Genomic DNA, 21,710 nt, shown 5'->3' with positions numbered 1-21,710 from the left:
ATTTCCATGCAAATGCAATGAGAAGGTTTGTGCTACGCCACCGCGAAACGGCGCAGACGACGTAGTCCAGAGTACTGGAAGGCGACTTTTCCGCCCCCAATTTTTATCGTAACTAACGAACTGAATCTCAACATGAACAGCTATGACATGATTACGGTGTTGAAGGCTTGATATACTCGCTGAGAAACGCAAGAAATGGTGTACGTGCCGGTTTTCAGTATTATTAAGAATCATAACCGATGAATACCTCCAAGCAGCTATTTATTTTTTTCCAACCCCTTCAGGCGCAAAGAACAAATCCTTGCCTACTCGGGATGACATTCGATGAAGTGAAGAAAATTATTCTTACTGTCTGTCCTGGACTGAGGAACCCGCCCACTAACGAGATCGATTTTACTGCTAAAGTTTTTTCCCTCCTCCCCCTCCTCCTCGTATTCTTGAGTGCAGTGTTATTAATCTGAATATTGGGAAGGCATGGCTGTCGGAAATGTACCGAAATGTCCCTCAGAGGTCTGAAGAAACATATTGTTACTGTATTTTTACCGTACACGTTTCCCATTTTGCTCTATAAGCCTCCATACTGGTCAAAAGTATGCACCAGCACGCGCCTATACATACGTAGGTTATTTGGAACTCAACTTACATTTTTTGCGCCCCATAGTGCATGTCGGCACACTTTCATGCTATGACAACGTAAAGTGATGTGATACAATACTTTCGAGCGTTCGGCAAGGTTGCAAAAACTGTTTTACCTTACATACGATTACCAGGAATCGTAGTGCCTTCTGCCAAAGCCCAGGGCCCCGAAGGCCTGAATTTTGTTTTGGTCTTGCATTTTCGCTGCTGTCGGTTTTTAGACTCGGGATGTTCTCTTGTCCGAAAGATTTCTGAATACAGAAGCTGACGCCTAGCTCCGACTCTCCGCGCAAGACCGGCTTCGCAGGAAAGGGGCCACGCCGGCAATGTTTCTTCCGAAGCGGTGCCGAAAACTATACTGTAAATCACTCCCTCAGCTAGTGTATGCAATTTTAAGTCTTTTCTTATAATAAAAAGTTCCGCATACGCAAAATCTGGTGCGGACAAACATCAAAAGTTACCCGAGTGCAAAGAAACAGCATATAAAGCGAGCCCGAGTGAAGCAGACTGCAAATGCGAGAATCCCTAAGCCGACGTCACTAAGACGCCCTTCGCAGCGCCACCCGTGGTCGCGCTCACCGCCAATACTAGCAACCAATCATGGTAGAATACATAAATTAAAGGTTTAGAAAAAAAATTACGTCGTAATTGCAATTTACAAGAAAAAAAGCAGTGACATTGACCATTTCGCGGCGGTTGAATTCAGCGTAGGTAGTATGGAATAATAAAGCTTAGTCGATATAAAAAAAAACGGGAGGATGTTTAAGCTTCGCTTTTAAGTGTGGAACACAATAGCATTGTCATACTCGGCTATGAAGAAGACTGTGTGGTGCGCCCGGCACAGATATACGGCCGCGTACCCATCACACGCATAACAGGAGCGAACGCGCGCGTGCCGGGCAGCGGCGGTCGAGGTCGACGACGTCAGGTTCGTCACGTCACGTTGGCACAAAAACCGCCGCCTTTATAGGGACCGGGCAGCTGGACGGGTGGCGCCACCACTCGGCGCTCCCCTCGTCAGTGGAATGAGCCGGTGCATTGGACTACACAGCCTCCCGTTGTTTTTGTCGTGTTTGCTTCGGTGCTTTGTATGTTTTGGTGGCGTTGTGAGCAGACATGTGAGATGAAACGAAGTCTAAACAGATGTGTTGGGTTCTTAGATGCAGTAATGACTACGTAAACTTGTCGGACGCGTCTAAAGTTGGGTATCGGCTGCAATGGCATGAGCGCTTTTTGCAGCGATCGGCGCTTGGCTCCACCCGTTATGAGTACGAATAAAACTACTATTATTAGTATTATTTTCTTCTTAAATGCACTCTCGGCTACGCAAACTTATTGGATGCTTGTAAGGTTGGGAAAGGGCTACATTGACACGAGCGCTTTTTGCAGCGCTCTGCGCCTGGCTCCGCGCGATCTGAGTAGGAATAAAACTATTAGCAATATTAGAATTCATTTCTACCACTTTAAATGATCTTCACTGGTTTCAATGACTACGGTTTCCACGCCAGCCTTAGCGCTGGTATACCTCGATACGTGTGCTTTAAATAGAAAGGCACCTGCATACGAGATGGATTACCGTGTAGCCGTAGAAATGTTGCGGTAGTTTACACTTTCTGTAACCGTGAGCTTTGTACCTTCGGTTTTGGTGAGCAACACTGTGACAGCATGGGAGCCTAAAGCCGAAGTGGAAATATCCCACGTTTGTGGTGGTCATTTTATCTAGAGCCAAAGTTATTCACCAACTCAACAGCCCGAGCTACAAACCATCCCTCCTCCCCTTCCCGTTTTACCACCTGCGTAGAATAAAGGCTGGTACCGATAGTTAAAAAAATGTGGCAGTGTTAACGTAGCCGGTGGTTTTTAATGCTTAAGTATTCTTTACGGAGTACCTAAAAAAATCGTGTAATGCCTGGTGAAGAACCAAAAACGCTCGATTAGTTGTCTCAAATATGGGTGCATGAGCCCGAGTCGTCCACCACAGACACATTTCCGACACGCTGGAAAAAGTTTAGATTTGAAGAGGGGGAGTGGAAGTTCAAAATTAAACAGCAAAATAATCTACCCCTCCGTCTAATGATTATGATGGTTGAACACAAAGCTTTCTTCGTGCGAAATCGAATGGGAAATGGTCAAAGTCAAAGACGCTGCGATCAAAAGACCAAACTGCGTGCTGGTCAAATTCGACGCTTAACTAGTCAAAATTTAAATCCAGAAGGCAACCAAGGAAACCCATACGATAGAGCTTTGCGATAAACCATCATCGTCGTTAGACGGAGGTGTGCATGATTTTTCAAGCGTAGGTGGCAGCTTGTAAACCGACCGCAGCATTCAGTTGTGAAGCTGAGTACAGGTTTCGGGTCCTGTCTTGCGTCCTTCAGCCACGCAGGAATTGGTTTTTGAAAAACCATTTACCAACTAGCCAGCAACAATTGCAATTCTTGTAAAGCAATGCTTCTCCACGACAAGCAATAACGTTCTACTATCATGCGGTATTTATTCTATCAACGATTCCCGATGACTGTAGTAAGAGCCTTTCTGTGAAATTAAGCACGTTTCAGCTGTATGTAATAAAGTTACGGAAGCGTCATCCATCACAATTTCTGTTTTGAGGTAAATCTTAGAAGGCACCCTCCAACTTTGTCTTTCCCTTGTGCACGACGTCGGCGCCGTTTCGCCATCAACTGCCAAAGGCCAGCGCCGCAGCATTCCTATATCGGTTGCACACACCGGCTTTGTGGGAGCATTTAGCGGCAATATACTCCTCGATTCGCGAAACTACATGCAGGCATGAAAAAATTGCACGAAGCAACGAACTTTCACTTCCAGCCTTACTTTCAGCTTGGCGCATTGAGCGTCGTCTGCTATTTGTAAATACTGAGTATGGGCGTAAATAACACACATGGCATGCCTCGTAAACGTCACATCCACACTCAAGATTTACCGATCTGAAAAATGCACGTGGGGTTACGTTCGCTTTGCAAGCCGCACCGCAGAAAAACGACAGAAAGCCATGCACAACTACGCTGCGTTGACCGCCACCGGCATTCCACTGACGAGCGGTTCGCCACGGGCGGCGCTGTTCGCTGAAACGACGGTGGTGCCATACAACGGCCGCCCGGTCCCTATACTTGAACACGTTCGACGTAGCACGCCGCACCGCACCGGCTTGACGCACCCGGAAATTATACCAAGTTGCAGTGACTTCGTTAAACAGCACTGGAAGGCGAGGACAATAGAAGATGAGAGGGTGTTCTACGTGACGGTTTCCTGCGTGACGCGAAACAACAACCTAGCTATAGACTACTGTATTGATTGGGATGGCGCGAGGCCTAGTTAGGGAGGGAATGTTTTGAAGGGTTAAGTGTGGCTCGCTGTGGAAGCGTTGCTGGCGAAACTCCATAGTGAGCTAAGTGTCTCTTTGGCGTCGATTCTTCTCCGTATTTAGTGTTCCTAGGACACCACCGGCTCCCTCGCACTGCCAGAGGAGGGGACGCACGTCAGGAGTCACTTCACTGGCACATCCGTAGCACTTTATTGGCGGTGTTGATGGTGGGCTGTCGGGGCGAAATGAAATGCAAAAGAGAGGTAACGCGGGCCAGTTCAGGACAAAGGAAGACTAAACACATGCAGCGCTTCGTGTGTCTAGTCTTCCTTTGTCCTGTCTTTTGCTCTTTCTTTTTGTTTAAGCAAAATGTAGCATGCCGCATCTCGCGCCGCCTGCCCCCGGGATCGCGCCGCCTGCTCGGACATCATCTACCTGTATTGAGGCAGTGCCTTACCATTCCGAGGGTTTCGGTAGGCGCGGCAAGTTGCGCTACGGGATTTTTTGTTCATGGTCAGCGCCGCCGACGCCGGCTTTTCTTCTACATGGTGCCCTTAACGTTGCGCGTTAAAAAGTTGCGTCGTGAGTATCATACAAGATGGGACTCTCATATCGTAGATAGTCAGCGTAGTAGTGGTTTCTGCAGCATTTCTGTGCCAAGATCGACTCATTAGAAGCAATAATAAAAAGAGAAATGAAATTTATCATGCCCTAGTGGTCAGTGGGATGAGTGCCATGAAAAAAAAAAAAACTTGCAGGAAGCTGAAGAACAGTAGCCAAGCAGGAGCGGACGTAAATGCGCCATCCGTGCTCGCAGAAGACGACGGCACAGAAGAGCGACCCGCAATGATATGCGGCACCACATCTATTGCAAACATGTTCTGTCCCGGCGCGGTGGTTTTGCAAACACACAAACAGTGATGTCAGGATCGCAGTGCCATTCGGCGGACTCCGTGACAGATGGAAACTTTCTGCTGACTCGCATTTGTCGTGATGCTATCAACCAATCAGGATTTTTGTGTCATGCCACCGATGCCAACTCTTCTGTGTCATAAGCTCCTATACGCTTTTGCGTTAACAGTGGTCATGCAGTCAATACCAAACTAGAGTGGTAGATATCACAGGCCATGGAATCAAATTACCCCTAAGACAAAGGAGTTATAAGGCAAATCATACTACCAGGAGAGATAAGTTTGAGCTGTACAGCTCGTCACGGAGTTCTTCGGGCGCAGTTATGTAAATAAGGGGGCGGTTGCACGTGTGCAGTCGGTCGCCCATGGTATGTTAGCTAGAACGAAGGCTGGGGGTAAACGGGACGTTTGTGGTGAACCATATAAAAACAATAATGAAGTACTGAAGTCGTCTTTGTGAACAGCAAGTTCAACACCACTCAGAGAACCCACATCCTACTGCCGCAGCTGACTTGTTTGTAAGGTACAGCAATGAATTTAGGAGCTTTTTTTTCTTGCTTGTTGCACCATATTTTCAAAAAAAAAATTAGCCAGCTTCTCTTATATAGTTTTCCATATCTAAATTCTCTTTGCACTACATAGTATTCCAAAAAGTCGCATTGAATATAGCACGAGCTTTTCTTTTGATCCCCGCTTAGTAACGAGTTAAATGGGCCATGAAACAAAATAAACTTTGTTGGTATGGTAGCTCACTCAGCTTTATTCGAGCGGGAAAAGACTATTTTAACCAAAAAAATGCAAGAAATGTAGTACAACTTTCAAATTTCGCGCCACAGTGACGTAGTGTTGGCAGGAGTGACGTGTTATGAACTGGCACCAGAAACACTTTTACCAATGTGTTAACTGCACGTTAACATTCAAGTGATACGATCAAGCGGAACTAGAGACCCACTATAATTTCCCAGTAATTTTTTCTGCGTTGGCTTAGGCCGGCAGCCGCCAATTGCCCCCCCCCCCCAAAAAAAAAAAAAAGATTCTGTGACGTCATATAAGAATTGCCGAAAAGTGGCTAGGGAGTCGCCACTGTTGAATATGTTTTCTTTATTGTCTCGATTATTTGTTTCAAGTTGGCGATAAAATTGGTATTGTTGTTATTGGGACAAAACAGCCTTTCTAATAAAGCGAACTTGCATTTTGTCCTCGTGGCCCCCTTAAAAAATAGGGGACTGAGCTGTGTGAGCGATTCAACTACCAAGAACGTGTAAAGTTGGCTGAGGGGGGGAGGGGGAATTCGGTCTCTCGCATAGTTAAAGGAGTGAATGCAGTTAAGGTCTTCCCTTTTTGGACGTGCAGGAAAACCTGGGCGGCACACTTCCCTCAGCGCGACCTGAAGGCCTTCTCTGCCCATCCCCTGCTGGTGTACCCAACCCACTACACAGGCGAAGAGCACTACATCAGCGACACTGAGGACTCGGTGATTGTCGAGACCGCCGCTGAGCTAGGCACCACCGACTCGGACCGTGCCGCAACGACTGCTCTGCCTCCTACAGATGTGGCTAGTGGACCGGTGGTCACCAGGGAAGAACTGTGAGAGGGTTGAGCGCCCTCCGGAGTGGGTACCCATGTGGCAATGACATGCATGCCTTTGCAAATGCGTGGCCAGCAATGAGACCGGATTCGACTGTGGTGAAAATGTAATCGAGTGAGTTGCTGATCTTCAATACTGCCCTTTAATGGTTTTCATATTTTCTGCATTTTTTTCTTTGGGAAGTTTGAGAAGTCAATTTTGGCATACATCGCATTTACTGGGGGCCCATCTTTTCATAGTAGCATTGTTTGTGCTGTCGGGAAATGGTCCTTTCAGACTTTTCATTTGCATTGCCGCTTACATAAGCCATGAGCTTGAAGCTGCATATATACGCATACTCTTTCCTTTTCCAAACCCTACTTTCTTGTTCTGAGCATGTTACAAGTGTCTCGAGCATTAGGAAACATATTCTGCGCCTTTGTGAGCTATGTTGCATTTCGTTCCAGTCTGTGCGAAAAAATTTCGGCTGCCCTGGTGCGTGAAAGCCTGGTGCCCTTTCGGGCGTCCCACTGCGGCAGATTTGACCTGCCAATGCTCTTTATGTAAAAGAGGAAACATGCGGGTCGCATCAACATCAGTAGCCCGAATCTGTATTTTTGTATTGCAAAGTTTCGAAATATCACCAGTAGAAGCATATTTGGTGTGTGTCCGACAAAAGCAGTGCATGTGCTTTACTATGTTGTTTGATAAAAGATGTTCCTGGTCACCGCAAATTTTCGCGGGTCGCTTTATGGTCATTGTTCCTGCTGTCTCCTTCTCTCTCTCCATTGCATTTGTAAGAAACTACAGTGTTGATTGTAACCTGCAGTCATGCAAAGCATGACTGCAATTGTACTCAATTTATCATATTGATTCTAGACAGGGACCATGTCTTAAGCTAGGCTTTTTACTTCATTTATATCTCTCCAAGATTGTTTTGCAAGTTGCGTTGGGTGCCCCGTTGTGTTACCCACATGATGGTTTTCGAGACCTTTTTTTTCGTGGTTCAAATGCTCATTGCTCCCATTTGATCAAGTCGTTCTTTCATGAGGATGCAGTTTTATCACCTCTTTGCCTTTTACACATACCTTTTCATACCATAGTTGCGTCTCTATTGTTTAACCTCATTCGCACAATGTACAGGCTCGTAAAGTGGCAGACACTTGAATTCCTGTTTTCACTGTTGCTCTTCTGCTCATTTACCTGTCGAGCGTCTCCGTTCACATATATCAAAAGCTTCGACACAGTTTACAATGTATTACAGCACGCTTAAACATTGCCTGCACCACTCAAGCATTTCGCGCTATTGCATAAAAGTATAATTTGTTGACTACCTAATTAAAAATATTTTCTTTTGTTCATGCGCTTAGTTGTTGTGTGAAGAATGTGTGGAATGAAAAAAACTTTATCAAGCCAAAAAACCCCCATAAGCCACCACTGAAATTCTACACAGCATAATTAACCAGCGTGGCCTATAGTACAAGCCAAGTGGAAATGTTGACCCTAATGTGACTTGTTTACCTCACTGCTTTCATGCGAGTTATCGAGCAAATCTGGTTCCAAAATTCCCAAAACAACGAATTATATATATGTACATACATACATACAGCATTGCATACGTACAATGCACACTGTTTTTTTTATTAGTTTGTAATCATCATTCATGTCAGGCAGCAATGACACTTTGGCAAGGTTATTGCTGATTGTGAACTAGTTTATTTCAGATTTTGCGTTGTATAAGTTTGGAGCAAGAAGTATGATATTTGTGTTTTTACCGCTGTGGTTAGAAACAATATCTGTGTAAAATACACATTCTGCAAGATAGAGGGAGATACAGGTTTACACTGAGAAGGGAGGGGTTGTGTGTACCTCGTGGCATGGTCAAGAGGTGAGAGAGGCTAATGACATATGTGCCGCGGCTTGGCAATGCTAATTTCAAGGACCTTTGAAGCGATTGTCTTGGATCTACCATTGCTGCAAGAAGACTGGAGCCTTCGGGGTTGCAGTTAAGCATTTGACGACAGTACCATCAATTACAGTGATCGCACACATTAATACCTACTGTAGCACAGAATTTACGTTGCCTCTCAGAATGTTGGAGCGGCTGCGTGATCTCCTAATTTTGCGTGGCGCAGCCACTTGCTTTCAGTATACGCATAGTTGAGTTGTTGGCTGCAGCTGGGTTTCGAAAAAAAAAAAAACTGCTTATGTTTGTGGGAGCTCTTAAATTACAGTCGTACAAAAGCAACTCTTTTTGGGACAACTGCAAATAAGCAATGCGGTTTGTAATGTCACAAGGTTATAGAAACTATATTTTGGTGCATACATTTTCTATATACAACTGCTTTTACGTACCAGAAATAGGCTATACATTCTGCTGAAAGGCTGTGCAGACAGAAATGTGGACAATAACTTGCATTTCACAAGTATGCTACAGCAGTTTATAGTCCGGGTGTCAAGAACAGTATTTCACAACACCAATGTACTACAGAGGTTCTTCGAAATAAACGGAAGTGTTTTTTCCAGGCTGAAACAATAGAAATATTTTATCAGCAATCAAGGCCATTTTTAGCAGTAAACAAAAAGAAATGTGTTCAGTATCGCATGGTGGTGGGTTGCTCTCATAAAGAAGTTTGAATTCAATCTGGCTATTTCAACTGGAGACAAATGCAATCGAACATTCACTGCAACTTAAGTGACTGATGCTTGATTTGAACAGAGTATTTACATATATATTTGCGTCTGAGTTGTAATGCGTAACCGGGAGGGGTTCACTGTAGTTTTGCGTAATACATTGGGCAGCTGATCCAGGTTTTACTTTGGTGCCTTACATGTTTTGTTTCATACATTGCTGGCCAGCATAGCTGGGCTTAAAGGGTTTTGCACGAGAAGACAGCTCGGGCCACACACATATGATGTATTGCACTCCAAAACAACCAGCTATTCAACGTGCAGCTAAGACCAAAGTGCGTATCGGCGTTTTTTTGTGTGCTTTTATATTTTTGAACCGCCCATTTATCTGTCGCACTACGCATTTCAGACTTGTCATCGCAGTTTGTGTCCCCATCGCCTAGTATGTGCAATTGAATCTACTTGTGATGAGTTTGCCTGTGAACGAGTTTTGGTTTGCCTATGCTTCGAGCTTTTGTTGTAATTTGATGTGCCATAAATAAACACACTCCCAAGGAACCGAGTATTTTCTTGTCAAGTCAAGAGCTATTATGAATGATTGATTTCACTTGTCTGTCTGGAATGAGCCGTTTCATGAAGCGTTGTCCAATACACGTATGCGGCGTGTGCTAGCTGTTCTGGGGGCACATAACACTGTGCTACGCATTAGAGTACGCACAAAGAATACATACGACACAGCATTTCATGTTTCATATAGTTTCGGCGCCTGCTTCGATCAAAGTACCAAAGCATCAGTTAGAAAAATGAACAAAGTAAATTCGTTTTTTTTTAATTTTCGGGGCGCAGTGCACACCTTAAACGCAAGAAATAATGGGGTGGTTTTGTGGACAGAAAGCCATTTGTTAAATGAATACAGCAAGTTTCGTTCAAAGCTCTACAGGAAGTTGAAAGTTACATTTACATTTATGCATGCAGCAGGTCTCCAAACCGATGGAATTGCTTTTTTTATTTCTATTTTAACAACGAGCGCTAACTAAACGGAGATATTGCGAATAAAAAGAATTTTCTAGCCTTTATAATGTCGCGGTGGCTCACTAGTGGGTTTCGATACGGTGCCTACGATATACTAAGGACGATTACCACCTACCGTGACGTAGTGTGTCAAGCTGCCGGTCTCGAGGGCGTGGAGTGTTCAGCTTGCACCGAGTAAAAGCCGAATCAGGAACTTTAGCACCGAGAGATTCATCTTCACTAGGAACAGAAGCATACCATGTCACTGTTCATTGAAGCCCGATGTTCCTCGCCGTGCCCGGCCACCTTACCTTCTGCTATCTGCTTCGAGAGGTCGGCCACGTGCAGGCGCAGTGCATAGCTTCCTAGTTCGTGCGGTAGGGAAAGAGAGAAAAAAATTACGCCCACCTCCCCTCCCGGGAACCCTGGTGTGATGCGACGCTGAGGGGGGTTCAAGCGCACGCGGAGAGCAACCGTCGACCGAAAGGCCGCCGGAGAGCGGCACACCGGTTATATGCGCAGCGCGCCCGAAGGAGAGGAGACCGCGGAGAGAGAGAGTACTACACATGCGCAGCACCGCGCGTAGCGCCGCCCACCGGCGGAGTGAGAGCGCGCTGGGCCGCACACCCGCAGATGTTGAGAGAGTGTTCGCTCTCACCTGGGCAAGCGCAGGTGCCAGTGCGTCTGCCGCGGCTATGACGCAGCACAATCCAACACAATCCACTTTAATCCAATCCAATCTAAATCCATGCCAAGCCAAGTCAAGCCAAGCCAATCCAATCGAATCCAATCCAATGCCCCTCGCGAGAGAGTGTTCGCTATCGGAGAGGAGAGGGGGTGAGCGGAGGAGAGTGCGGACGCCAACGACGGACGCACGCAGGAAGGACAGGGCCGTCGACAAGAGCTGCTCTCAGCGTCGAATCTAAAACTTTTATTTATGGCGAGGCTCAGTCCTGGCGAGTGTCCCTTAGGTGGGGAAGGCGCGCCAGGTAATCTTGAGCCCTAGTGGTGGTCAGGAGCTGTAGCTCGGGTGAGGAGCTCCCGGTCACCTCCAGCCAGGTAGTGGGAGGGTTGGGTAAACGGAGCGGGGGTAAAAAGGGGCATTCCCAAATGGCATGTGGCGTGGTATCTCGAACGCCACATGCCGGGCAGTTTGGGTGGGGATATAATGTGGGATAGATGTGGAGGACGTGTCTGGTGGGGAGGGAATGGGTTTGTAATTGTCGCCATAACCTTTCTAAGGGTGGAGGGAGAGACGTGTGAGGGGGAAGTATACTCGGTTACAACTTAAGAACGGCAATGGAAGCTGCCGCTGTGTTTCATCACCGCTGCCGGATGTTACTCCGTGCGGCGCAAGTAGTGCGTTACTGGGAGTATTTTGAACATGACATGAGCCGTTTCCGTAATTTTTCGGATTTAATTTGCTTATAAACTATTGCAGCGACGACAAACAAACTACGTGAGAAAAAGCAGACGACATCACACATTCATAGCAATATCCTTTCAAAACGCGCGCGCCCGTTGACAACCGGGTCCGTCACTTGGGCGGAGTTATACCGTACATGAGCTACTGCCGTTCTTAACTTGTTCCCGAGTATAGTTGTAGCCGCTGTAGGCGCTAGTGTGTGGTAAGGCCACTAAAGGTAAGCAAGGGTTCGCGGGAGTTTCGTGCGCCGTGCTGCGAGACGTCTACTTCTGGGCTCGGTAAATCAGTCCTCGAGCAGCCAGGTGAGCCGTTTCCGCACTGCCAAAACCCACGCGGCTGGGGGTCCAGTGGACGGTTATGGTTTGGTCGGGAGGAGGACGGGATAGGAGAATTTGGTGAGCAGGGAAGGAGATGTGTCCCTGCGTGAAATTTCGTTCGGCCGTCTGAGGGTCGGATAATATGTTAGATGGGGCGGTTGGTGTATTATGGCCAACGCTATTGCCACTTTCTCGGCCCTGTGGGGGCGGACTGTGCAGATGGTGATGCCGCTGATGGGATCGGTCTGTCGATCCTGTAATAATAGCGGCAGCGAAAGCTTGTCGGTGTCTGTATTCTGCGGCGTCAATGCACGTAAATTGAGTCAGGAGAGGGGGGGAATAGGCTAAGTGTGCCAAGGCGCGAGCTCTTCGTCGGGATGCATGTGGCTGGAAAGGGGGAGGATTTCGAGGTTTCATCGAAATCGTCCCCCTTCCCCGCCACATGCATCCCACCCCACAGGTTTAATCCTCCTACACCAACTCAACCTCGCTGCTCCAGCCCCCCTCTCCCAACTTTACTTATACCCCTATCCTACCGGAAAAACCTCGAAATCCTCCCCCTTGCCCGCCACATGCATCCCACCCCACAGGTTCGATCCTCCTACGCCAACTCAACCTCGCTGTTCCAGCCCCCCCTCTCCCAACTTGATCTTCGACAAAGTGTCCATTAACGATGCTCTTTATATGTGGGACGATACCAGCGGTTCTATTGTTCGTGTTCCTAAACGCTATCAAACATGACGAACAATCGGTGGCAATTCCTTAAAGCAGCTTAATGTAAACTGTAAATGTATATTCCTCTTGTCCTGCGTGTTCTTGCCGCTGGTTTCTTTTTTGCAACATTATGAACCAACAAGCCCAGCATTTCACTCTCGTGTTGTAAAATCCTCGAAAATCTTATTCATAAGCATATTACGCTCTTCTTGAAAAATTACTCAATATTAACACCAATGCAACATGGATTCCGGCGCTTTTTATCTACTGTAACTCAACTGGTTGAAATGACACATGACTTCGCCGCAGCTATTAAGGAGAGAAAACAGATAGACGTAGTTTTTTTCAGATTTTGCCAAAGCATTCGACAAGATTTCCAATTCTAAATTACTCATTAAACTGAACACATTATTGAAAAACCGGCAACTGTGTAACTGGATTAAATCATATCGGACATCCCGGCAGCAATACGTTGTTTTTAAAGACACTCCCTGAAACATGTTACCTGTTGTCTCAGGGGTTCCCCAGGGCTCTGGCCCGTTGTTATTTGTGATGTTCATTAATGATATTGTTGATAATTGCAGTGTTAAAATACGATTATACGCTGATGATTGCGCACTGTATACCCTTATTCACACAGTCGAAGACCAAGTAAAGCTTAACACAGAAATTGAGAAACTCGTGAAGTGGTGTAGTTCTTGGCAAATGTGTGTCAACTATAAGAAAAGTGTGGCTATGCCGATGTTTTCTTCTTCTATATTTTCATGATTTCGTTCTTTTATTTCTAGGAAAAATAAATAAGAAGTGTCCCCTTGTTTATAATTACACAGCTGACGGAAATATCCTAAATCGAGTAACTTAGTACAAGTATTTAGGCTTGCATATATGTAGCAACCTCCACTGGGATCGAGATATCAACTATATAGCTAATACTTCAATGATGAAATTACATTTTTGAGACGTTCTCTTCGATATTCGTCATGCAACACTAAAATTCTGGCATACAAATCTCTTATCCAACCAATTCTTGACTATGAAAACATTGTCTGGGATCCTTACACCAATGTCAATATCCATAAACTATGTAGAATCCAAAACAAGGCTGTCCGATTTATTTTCAATAAATAAATATTTTAAATAAATAAATAAATAAATAAATAAATAAATAAATAAATAAATAAATAAATAAATAAATACGAATTAGTTGCCAAAGCGGGATTGAAACGAACTTCAGAAAGGAATGGAATTGCCCGTTTGTTGTTCTTCTTTAAGATAGTTAATGGTCGAATAAATAGCACCACAGGTGAATACCTAAACTTCTCCTCCGGTTACTCTACGAGACAACGTCACAAACACACTGTCGTTCCTTTCCAGCCCAAAAATAATGTTTTCAAGTGTTCCTTTCTTCCGCGCACTCCCAAAGAATGGAATGAGCTTGGCAGTAAAATTATTGAAACAACCAGTATTGAGGAATTTGAATCTGACTAGCTATGCTTGCTTTTTTTTTTTTTTGCACGTGAAACCTTTTCTATATTGTTTGAAGTGTATTGTTCTGTGTTCTGACTTCAGTATTGTACTAACAAAAGCTTGATGTGGGCGAGTTGGTACATACTGCTAAAAAAATTAATCGGCGCTAAAACAGGGATGAAAAAGAAACACGTAACACACCACCGTGTTGTGTGTTACCGTGTTCGGCACCGTGTTGTGTGTTACGTGTTTCTTCTTCCTCCCTGTTTTAGCGCCGATTAATTTTTTTAGCAGTATTGTACTGTTGGTTTTGTTGCTGTACCATGTACACCCACTCTGCTATGGCCCCACGCTGGGGCTAGCAGTATTGCTAAATAAATAAATAAATCTTTGTGGAACTCCGCATTCAATATTTTGTACGTTTGTGTTGGCACCATTTATTTATGTGCACTGGATTCCAGAAAACAAATACATATGTAGTAGTGATGACGCTGTGTCTCAGACACCACAACACAATGAAAGTTTCTTCTAAAGTACGCCGTTTGTACAATATAGAACAGCTTCTTAAAATGAAAAATATTTATGCATTCCCAGAGTTAGTTTTTTTCTATATTTTGACGATTTTGTTGTTTTATTTCTAGGATATAGGTTCTGCCTCCGGTGATTGAATTTTTCAAATCCAAACTGTTCATTTGCAAACATTTTATTTGTTCTCCAAAATCCAATTATATAATACGTTCAAATATTTCGCAAATATTAGTAGGACCGAAGTCGGTCTGCAGTTTAATAGCTCATTGTGTGAACCACCTTTATGAACAGCCCTCACTCGTGCTAATCTTATTGGGGATACGCCGGTTGGTGGGACAAAATTACACATGCGCGCACGTGGCATGCTTTCTATGTCACTGACTGCTTTAAGCGGTCGTGCTTTGATGCGAACTGAGCTGGCGGCACACGTGTCTTTGAAAGATAAAATCCACAAAAAGAAAGTCGCATTCAACCGAGATTGGTAAGGCCCTCGAAACACGATGGCTGGATCCGCACTCTTTTTTTCCAGCGAGCACTTCACCATTTGCATACCAAACCGACACGTGGCGCTGCTCGTCTGAGCCCATTCTTTCGTCTTTGCGAAAAGTATGCGGGAGAGCTGGGTAATGTTTTCACAAATATACATGTCATCTGACTCATAACCTTCAGATGCCTTCAATACACGACTCTTTGTACGCCAAGAATCGCGAATTCTTTGATTTACGAAACGAAAACAGGCTTAAGTCTATGCTAAGAAACCGCGTATCTGGTCGTCACAGGCGGGATTTTCAACTCTGTTGCTGTCTCAGACTTTTCCACCCTACCGCTTCGCCATTGGACGGTTGTCTACATCAACTCGGAGCCGGGCAATTTCTTCCGACAAAAGCCGTATTTCTGTAGTTCGTTGACTCGTTCGGGTAATCCCTACGTTGCTTTTTACTGCGAAGCTGTATATGTCTACCCCCCCCCCCCCCCCCTTCGTTTTTATTCCGGTGAAGCGGATTTACTCGGCGCCTCTCCGGTGCTCCTCGTCACCACCGCCGACTCGTATTTCACAACTGTTATTCTCCTCTCCTCCACCTATACGTCTTTCACAAGTTTAACAATCGGCTGATAATTTCACTACACCGTTATCAGTGACTGCACTTTTAGCTCGCATTGGGACGGGTGCGCGTCGTTCGCTCGGAGGAATAATAGTGGCGATTCAAGGTGCATCGGCAAGCGCAGCAGCGCAAAATAACGCAAAAAGAACACAAAGCCGCTACTCCAGAATATGCAGAACGATTTACTTGACTTCAATCGCGATTTCGTCGATCGCCATTTCGGCGCCAGTTTCGAAGTGTGCGATACACTCCGAAAATCGGAAACGCTAAAGATTCGGACGGAATAGATGCGGCGCTTCGGGTTCTGGTCAAACGATTCCCGCAAAGGACTTCCAGCGTTGAACAGCTCATGGTGTGCGGAACCTGCGAGCCATGCATGGGACTGCCACGAGTCGTTCGCTCCCTGGAGCAACGCTGCCTGTATAATCAATAGAGAGTTATAGCAGATCGGAGAACCAGTCCCGGTACGGTACCCGGTACACCTGCGAAGACGCACAAGCAGTTTTTCCGGCGCATGCGCAGTAACGGCCATTACCTACCGGGTACCGTACCGGTACCGGTTCTCCGATCTGCTATAACTCTCTATTGCCTAGAGAGTTTCAGCATAGCGGCTAGCGGAGGCTCACGCTACGGTGGCGGGTTACCGGGACCCGACCGCGCATGCGCGCGCGGGGAGGTCGAGGAGATTGCCCCTCAGTGGAGAGAATGCGCGGGCATGGCGAAGGCCGGCCTGCGGATCTAATCCCCCCCCCCCCCCCCCCCCCCCGGAACAAATTTTCACCTTCATAGTCGGGCCCCGCTACCCGCCGCCGTAGCGTTAGCGGACGATACGCGGTATGCTACATACCGGAAAATGGCCAAACAGCCACTCTTCTGTTGCCCTCTCCTACCCTTTCCCGCTCCGTAGCCTTCCTGCGTGCTTTCATGTCCGCCAGCCAGCGCCGCTTCTCGGAAACTATGCAAAATAGTTGACAGTTTGTCTAGCGTTCCCCAGGCGGCGCTCCTGTGCCTTCTTTTTTAGCATTATGCCTGTCTGTATTGTCTGACGCTGATAAAACCGCCTGCGCCACGGCGGACGCAACACCACTTGTGGTGCCGCAGGCTGATGCCGGCTTTGCGCACTTACGTACTGGCATCAAGGGCCCCGAAATTTTCTGAGTGGGGCATCCACTGCGTTTCGGCCTTGTTTTGTCCATGCTGTTCGCACCCCGCATCTGTACAGAGTTTTAAAACTGAGGACTGTACTGTAGAAGCGCCCTTACAGCTTGGCTGGACGCTCAAATGCTTATCCTTTTGTTTTCTATAATCTCCTGAAATTCACAAGCACGTGATATTTTTTGGAAAGTAATGGGAGAAGTGAGCGCTTGAGCAGAAAATGTACACGCAATTTCTTCTTCCCTAAATCCTCCAGGCAGAAATATATCGGTAAAATGCTGACTGTACCATCCGAAAATATCGTTTCCATGTTTGCTATTTGTCTAAACGACAATTTATATATTCGTACACTGTTTCAGTTCTGCCTACGTCAATCACCTCGCAATAAATGCAGCAGGTATGAAGCGAGCGACACGTTGAATGAGATCCCCAGTGCGCCCCAGAACTAGCGCCCCGTCACGGTTAAGGTGTGAGCAAAACGGCTCTTGAAATCCAAGAGGCAAGCTGACAGACACACGTCGCAGAAGTGGGCGCAGCGTTCCTGACTCGCGTGCAGTGACGTAAAGCGGGACCCGTCCGCCGGCGCGCGCCACATACATAGCGGATGAGCGCCTGAACTAAGCGTCCCTACTGCTCCCATTGGAAAGCGGGCGACGCGTTGTTGCCTGGAGGAACAGAGATCGTTCGATGAACAGGGCCGCGAACGCCGAAGGGAGAATCAACGTCGCCGCAGAGAATCACGAACTGACCAGGAACGGGAAGCTGAGAAAAAGCGCCGAAGGTTGAACAGTCAAGGCGACGCTGAACGACGCAACACCGACGACGCCGCGAGAATGCGTCGTTACCACGCCGCCCGGCAGGGAAACGCATTCAAAGGTTCCCATTCAAAATTCAACCGCAACTTTCTCGATCTATAGTCGTGCTACGAAAAGGGTGTTTATAATGACTATAGTCGTGTTACGAAAAGGGTGTTTACCGACTGCAACACGCTTGGCTTTCTGTAGGTTGTTGAAACGGTGTGAAATAGGTGTTCAGTTGCAAAAAAAGAACAGCGGAGCTTGGAGTCGACCTTGTTTCTTTCGGTGTTGCTAAGTTTTGTTATGTTTGCTAAGCTTGCAATGTTCTTGCTAAGCTGGGATGACCGCTGAGGGGTGAGGCCAAGTTTAATTGGATTTTCCAAGGCTGTTCCAGTGTGTGTCCCCCCCCCCCTCCCCGCACTGCCAGGGGATCCGAGGGGGAAACAAGCTAGGTCGGCCCCCAGCTATGCTGTTTCTCCAGCCTTGCACCACTATTGCAAGCTGCGCCAATTTTTGTTGCCCTTTAGAATCCAAAAAAGACTAGTGAAATGGTATTGCAAGAGGTGCGCATACGCATACGCCTCTTGTGCTTACACTATCACAAGCTCGAAAGCCGACTTCACTGTTATAATACTCTATCTGCGGTGGTGCACCCTTTACAGGTGCCGGAGTTCTTTTTCTTTGTATTTTTACTAACTAGCTCAAGCTTAAAGAGCTCCACTGGTAATAAATTATGCCAATTCATGTTGCTTTAAACATCGTGAGGTACAAAACACCCCCCGCTTGTAGAAAATGTTCAGTCCAAATGTACAAAATGCCTCCAAAGTTGGAGGTCTCTTCACCTTTTTTCTTAGTTGGCGGTCTTTTCTTACACCCTTTTTCTTACACCTTTTTCCTTTACGCCCTTTTTCTTAATTTGGAACACTTTAATTTGTAGCTTTACGCCCCTCTGGGAAAAAGGGTGTTGAAATAACGAACACCCTTTTTGAAGGGTGTTGAGGTGGCGGGGAAGATTTGTTTGGTATTTAATAAAATTCAATAAGTTATGGAACACAAAAACTACGCTGTAATTAAAACGTTTTTGCAAATCCGCGAGTTGATTTGTGTATTCTCATAGTAAAATTCATATTTCTGTTTTTTGCGACAAGCCCACCGACTCGATCGGGGGGCTTTCCTCTGCTGGATATAAAAGCAAGAACCGCACATTTATTATTAAGTAAGTATGCACTCCCTGTAACGCTTGCATCCCGTTGGTTTTCTTGCTCAATTCGTTTGTGTTCAAGTGTAACTTGTGCGTATTGACTGTTTGTGTTGAATGCTGCGCGCTCCGCCGATTCACACTGCCACTGCGCATGCCATCACCTTAAGAAAGGGTGTGAAGCTCAACACCCTCTTTTTAGGGTGTTGAGCTCAACACCCTTTTTTCATCCGTACACCCTTTTTTTGCCAAAACACCTTTTAAGGGTGTTAGCCAGGGACAAGATTTTTACACCCTTTTCAGCCAAAAAGGGTGTAAAAAAGTTTAGTGTGTCTGGGACTTCCTGTCCGAGGGCCGTCCTCGCACTGCCCACGGACCGTCCAGGACTGGTGGACGGGTCCGTTGCCCATTGTCGAGAAAAAAGGGAAGCAGGCATGTTTGAGGCAAAACATCAATACTATGGGATTTTAAGGTAAGTATTTTCATGTATCACTATAACACCGGCGACGAGGCATTATGTGCCCTTGCTTTCTCATTTCGTCCACTTTCACAGCATGCTGTCTCTCACCCCGTTGGCATCGCGCTGTAATGCGCCAGTACTGTAATGGCCGTGGTTTCGTCGGTACAAAGGAAGCGAGAAGTGATTTCTTTTTCTTTTTTTAACTTCGTGGTTTTGCCATGCAGCATATGAAAATGTGTAAAGATCAAAAGAGGGAAGAAAGTATGAAAGCAAGGAAAGATAGGAAAGTAGGAAAGAAAAGAGGGTTGGGGTACAAAAATCACAGGTAATTAAGAAATCGATAACATTGGTCAAGTCTACAGGTAGGCATGCAGTCTGGTTTCGTGCAGAATGTTCATCAGCGACCTGCAGTAGCGGTCTTCTTGTACCCACCGGTTGAAGTCACCCGGTTTATCCCACCGAAGACCAACCACTCTGATCGCATTGTCACGAGCTGTCCTTGTTCCTGTGCGCATCCATACGAGAAGCTTGACATCAGCTTCAGCCGCCGGAGCTGGACACTTGGACAACTTCCTGGGTCTTCTGGTGCGGGTCCCCAAGTCCAGGTGACTGAAGGTGGGACAGCCACCCCAGCCCAAACCTCCTGAGAGAAACTCTCTCCACTCGCCGTGGTGGCTCAGTGGCTAAGGCGTTTTGCTGCTGAGCACGTGGACGCGAGTTCTATTCCCGGCCGCGGCGGCCGCTTTTCTGATGGAGGCGAAAAGCAAAAACGCCCGTGTGTGCGAGATCATGTAGGCGCACGTTAGATCCCCAGGTGGTAAAAATTAGCCTGGAGCCCTCCACTACGGCGTGCCTCATCGCTGTGTTGTGTCGGCGCGTTAAAACCTACAATCAATCAATCAATCAATCAATCAATCAATCAATCAATCAATCAATCAATCAATCAATCAATCAATCAATCAATCAATCAATCAATCAATCAATCAATCAATCAATCAATCAATCAGAAACTTCCTCCACCTGGGAAAGATTATCGGGGAGGGAGTATTAGAGCACGTGTCCCTTCTCAGGAGAGATTTCCTGGCTAAAAGACGGGAGCGAGGATCACAAGGAAGAGGGCTAGGGGTGGATTCAGATTCAGGTGGGGAAGGAGAGTGCGAAAGATTGTCCGCTAATTGGTTCAAAAAATTCTGACCGTTCCTTTCTACCAATGTGCGCGTATCATTAGCTGTGCTGTCTTGGGGAGGCTGTGAATCTGCTGGCAGATCAGAGGAGTCCTTTTTGCTTGCTTCAGGTGGTTCACACCACTGAGCGAGTCTGTGTGTGTATATGCGCCAGCTGAGTGGTATTTATAACTCGGTAATAAACCTCCAAAGAGCATGACCGCTATCTGGTTGACAGCAAGGATCAATTTCCCCGCTTGGGAATCGAGGGGTTCGACTCACCGCTACAACAGCCAGATCCGAGACCCGCTCACGGCCGACGGCGGCCACTGTCGTCCTTGCCCGACATTCGAAGGAAAGAGATAGACAGACACGTTCTCTTGCTCCACTTCCCGAACGGCAACGCCCCTTCACCGCCGATTACATCCCGCGCGCCCTCGCCTGCCACAAGGCTCTTCCTCGCAGCAGTCAGGTTTTCCTCCGCGTCATCTAGCCGAGCAATGCCCTTGAGGAGTACAACAACACGGCGAAGCCGAACGCTAGGGTAGGAGTAATGTTCGCGCTTCCCCGATACTTGACTGGTACTATAGAAGTGTGAATCTTATTGAAAATAAATGTGCGCATGATTTTTGTGATTAAAAAAAAAGCGCGTTAGGAAGTGCGTTTTAACCACAAAAAGGGCTCGTTCCCGAGCCTTATCGTTGGAAGAGCGAGACAGGGGGGAAAGGGTGGGGAGAAGTGGGCAGAAGAGAGAAGGGAGGAATTTGCGGGGCAGAGGCGGCAGGAGACTTTCGTCTTTCGAAAACGTTTGAAACGAAGTCAGCAGATTGAAGGCACTTGTAGCGAAATTAGTGGTCAACTTTTTTTTTTTTTCATAATAGCAGGCACGCGTGGCAGTGGACAGTGGGCGTTAGCGATCTGTGATTACGATCTGCATAGTCAGGAATTTTATTTCGTAGTATAGTCACACAGGGTAAAACGTTTCTCAGGTGCAGAATTAGAGCGCGTAGTGTACAGCATTATCAGTGTACAGGCGCCGTCATTAGTAACCGGAACAAGGACTTGTGAATCGCACAAAATATTTGTCTTAGTGACTTCATGACAGCCATTATGGTTTGCAGGAAGCTTTGCCTATTAGGGAGGACTCCTTTAAACGCACACCGTTGCTGCCAGGCAGTTTCCGGAAGAACAAATTCCTGTAAATTTACGAAACCGTGTTCCAATTACTTTTGATGGCACCTGTACATTGACTGGTTGGGCTACGCTTAACGCCAATGAGGACAAAATAGACCATCGCTTTGGCA

The 21,710-nt window shown here is 46.5% G+C and overlaps 1 protein-coding gene across 2 annotated transcripts in view; it reads left to right on the top strand.

The window, feature by feature from the left end:
• LOC144138770 (glycosyltransferase 25 family member-like) overlaps nt 1-9,625 on the top strand; it is a 247,209-nt gene extending 237,584 nt beyond the window's left edge. For both annotated transcript variants that reach the window (XM_077671216.1, XM_077671227.1), the window contains one exon: nt 6,223-9,625. In XM_077671216.1, coding sequence (XP_077527342.1) covers nt 6,223-6,460 — 238 coding nt within the window. In that variant the 3' untranslated portion in view covers nt 6,461-9,625. The remainder of the gene's footprint in view (nt 1-6,222) is intronic.
• Nucleotides 9,626-21,710: the final 12,085 nt, after the last annotated feature.

The sequence above is a fragment of the Haemaphysalis longicornis genome, unplaced genomic scaffold (genome assembly GCF_048455015.1).
Source record: "Haemaphysalis longicornis isolate Haplotype H1 unplaced genomic scaffold, Haemaphysalis longicornis Haplotype H1 scaffold_1, whole genome shotgun sequence".
In the NCBI taxonomy this organism is placed as follows: Eukaryota; Metazoa; Arthropoda; class Arachnida; order Ixodida; family Ixodidae; genus Haemaphysalis; species Haemaphysalis longicornis.
The sequence above is the reverse complement of the archived record's forward strand: the minus strand, read 5'-3'. Positions and strand labels throughout refer to the sequence as shown.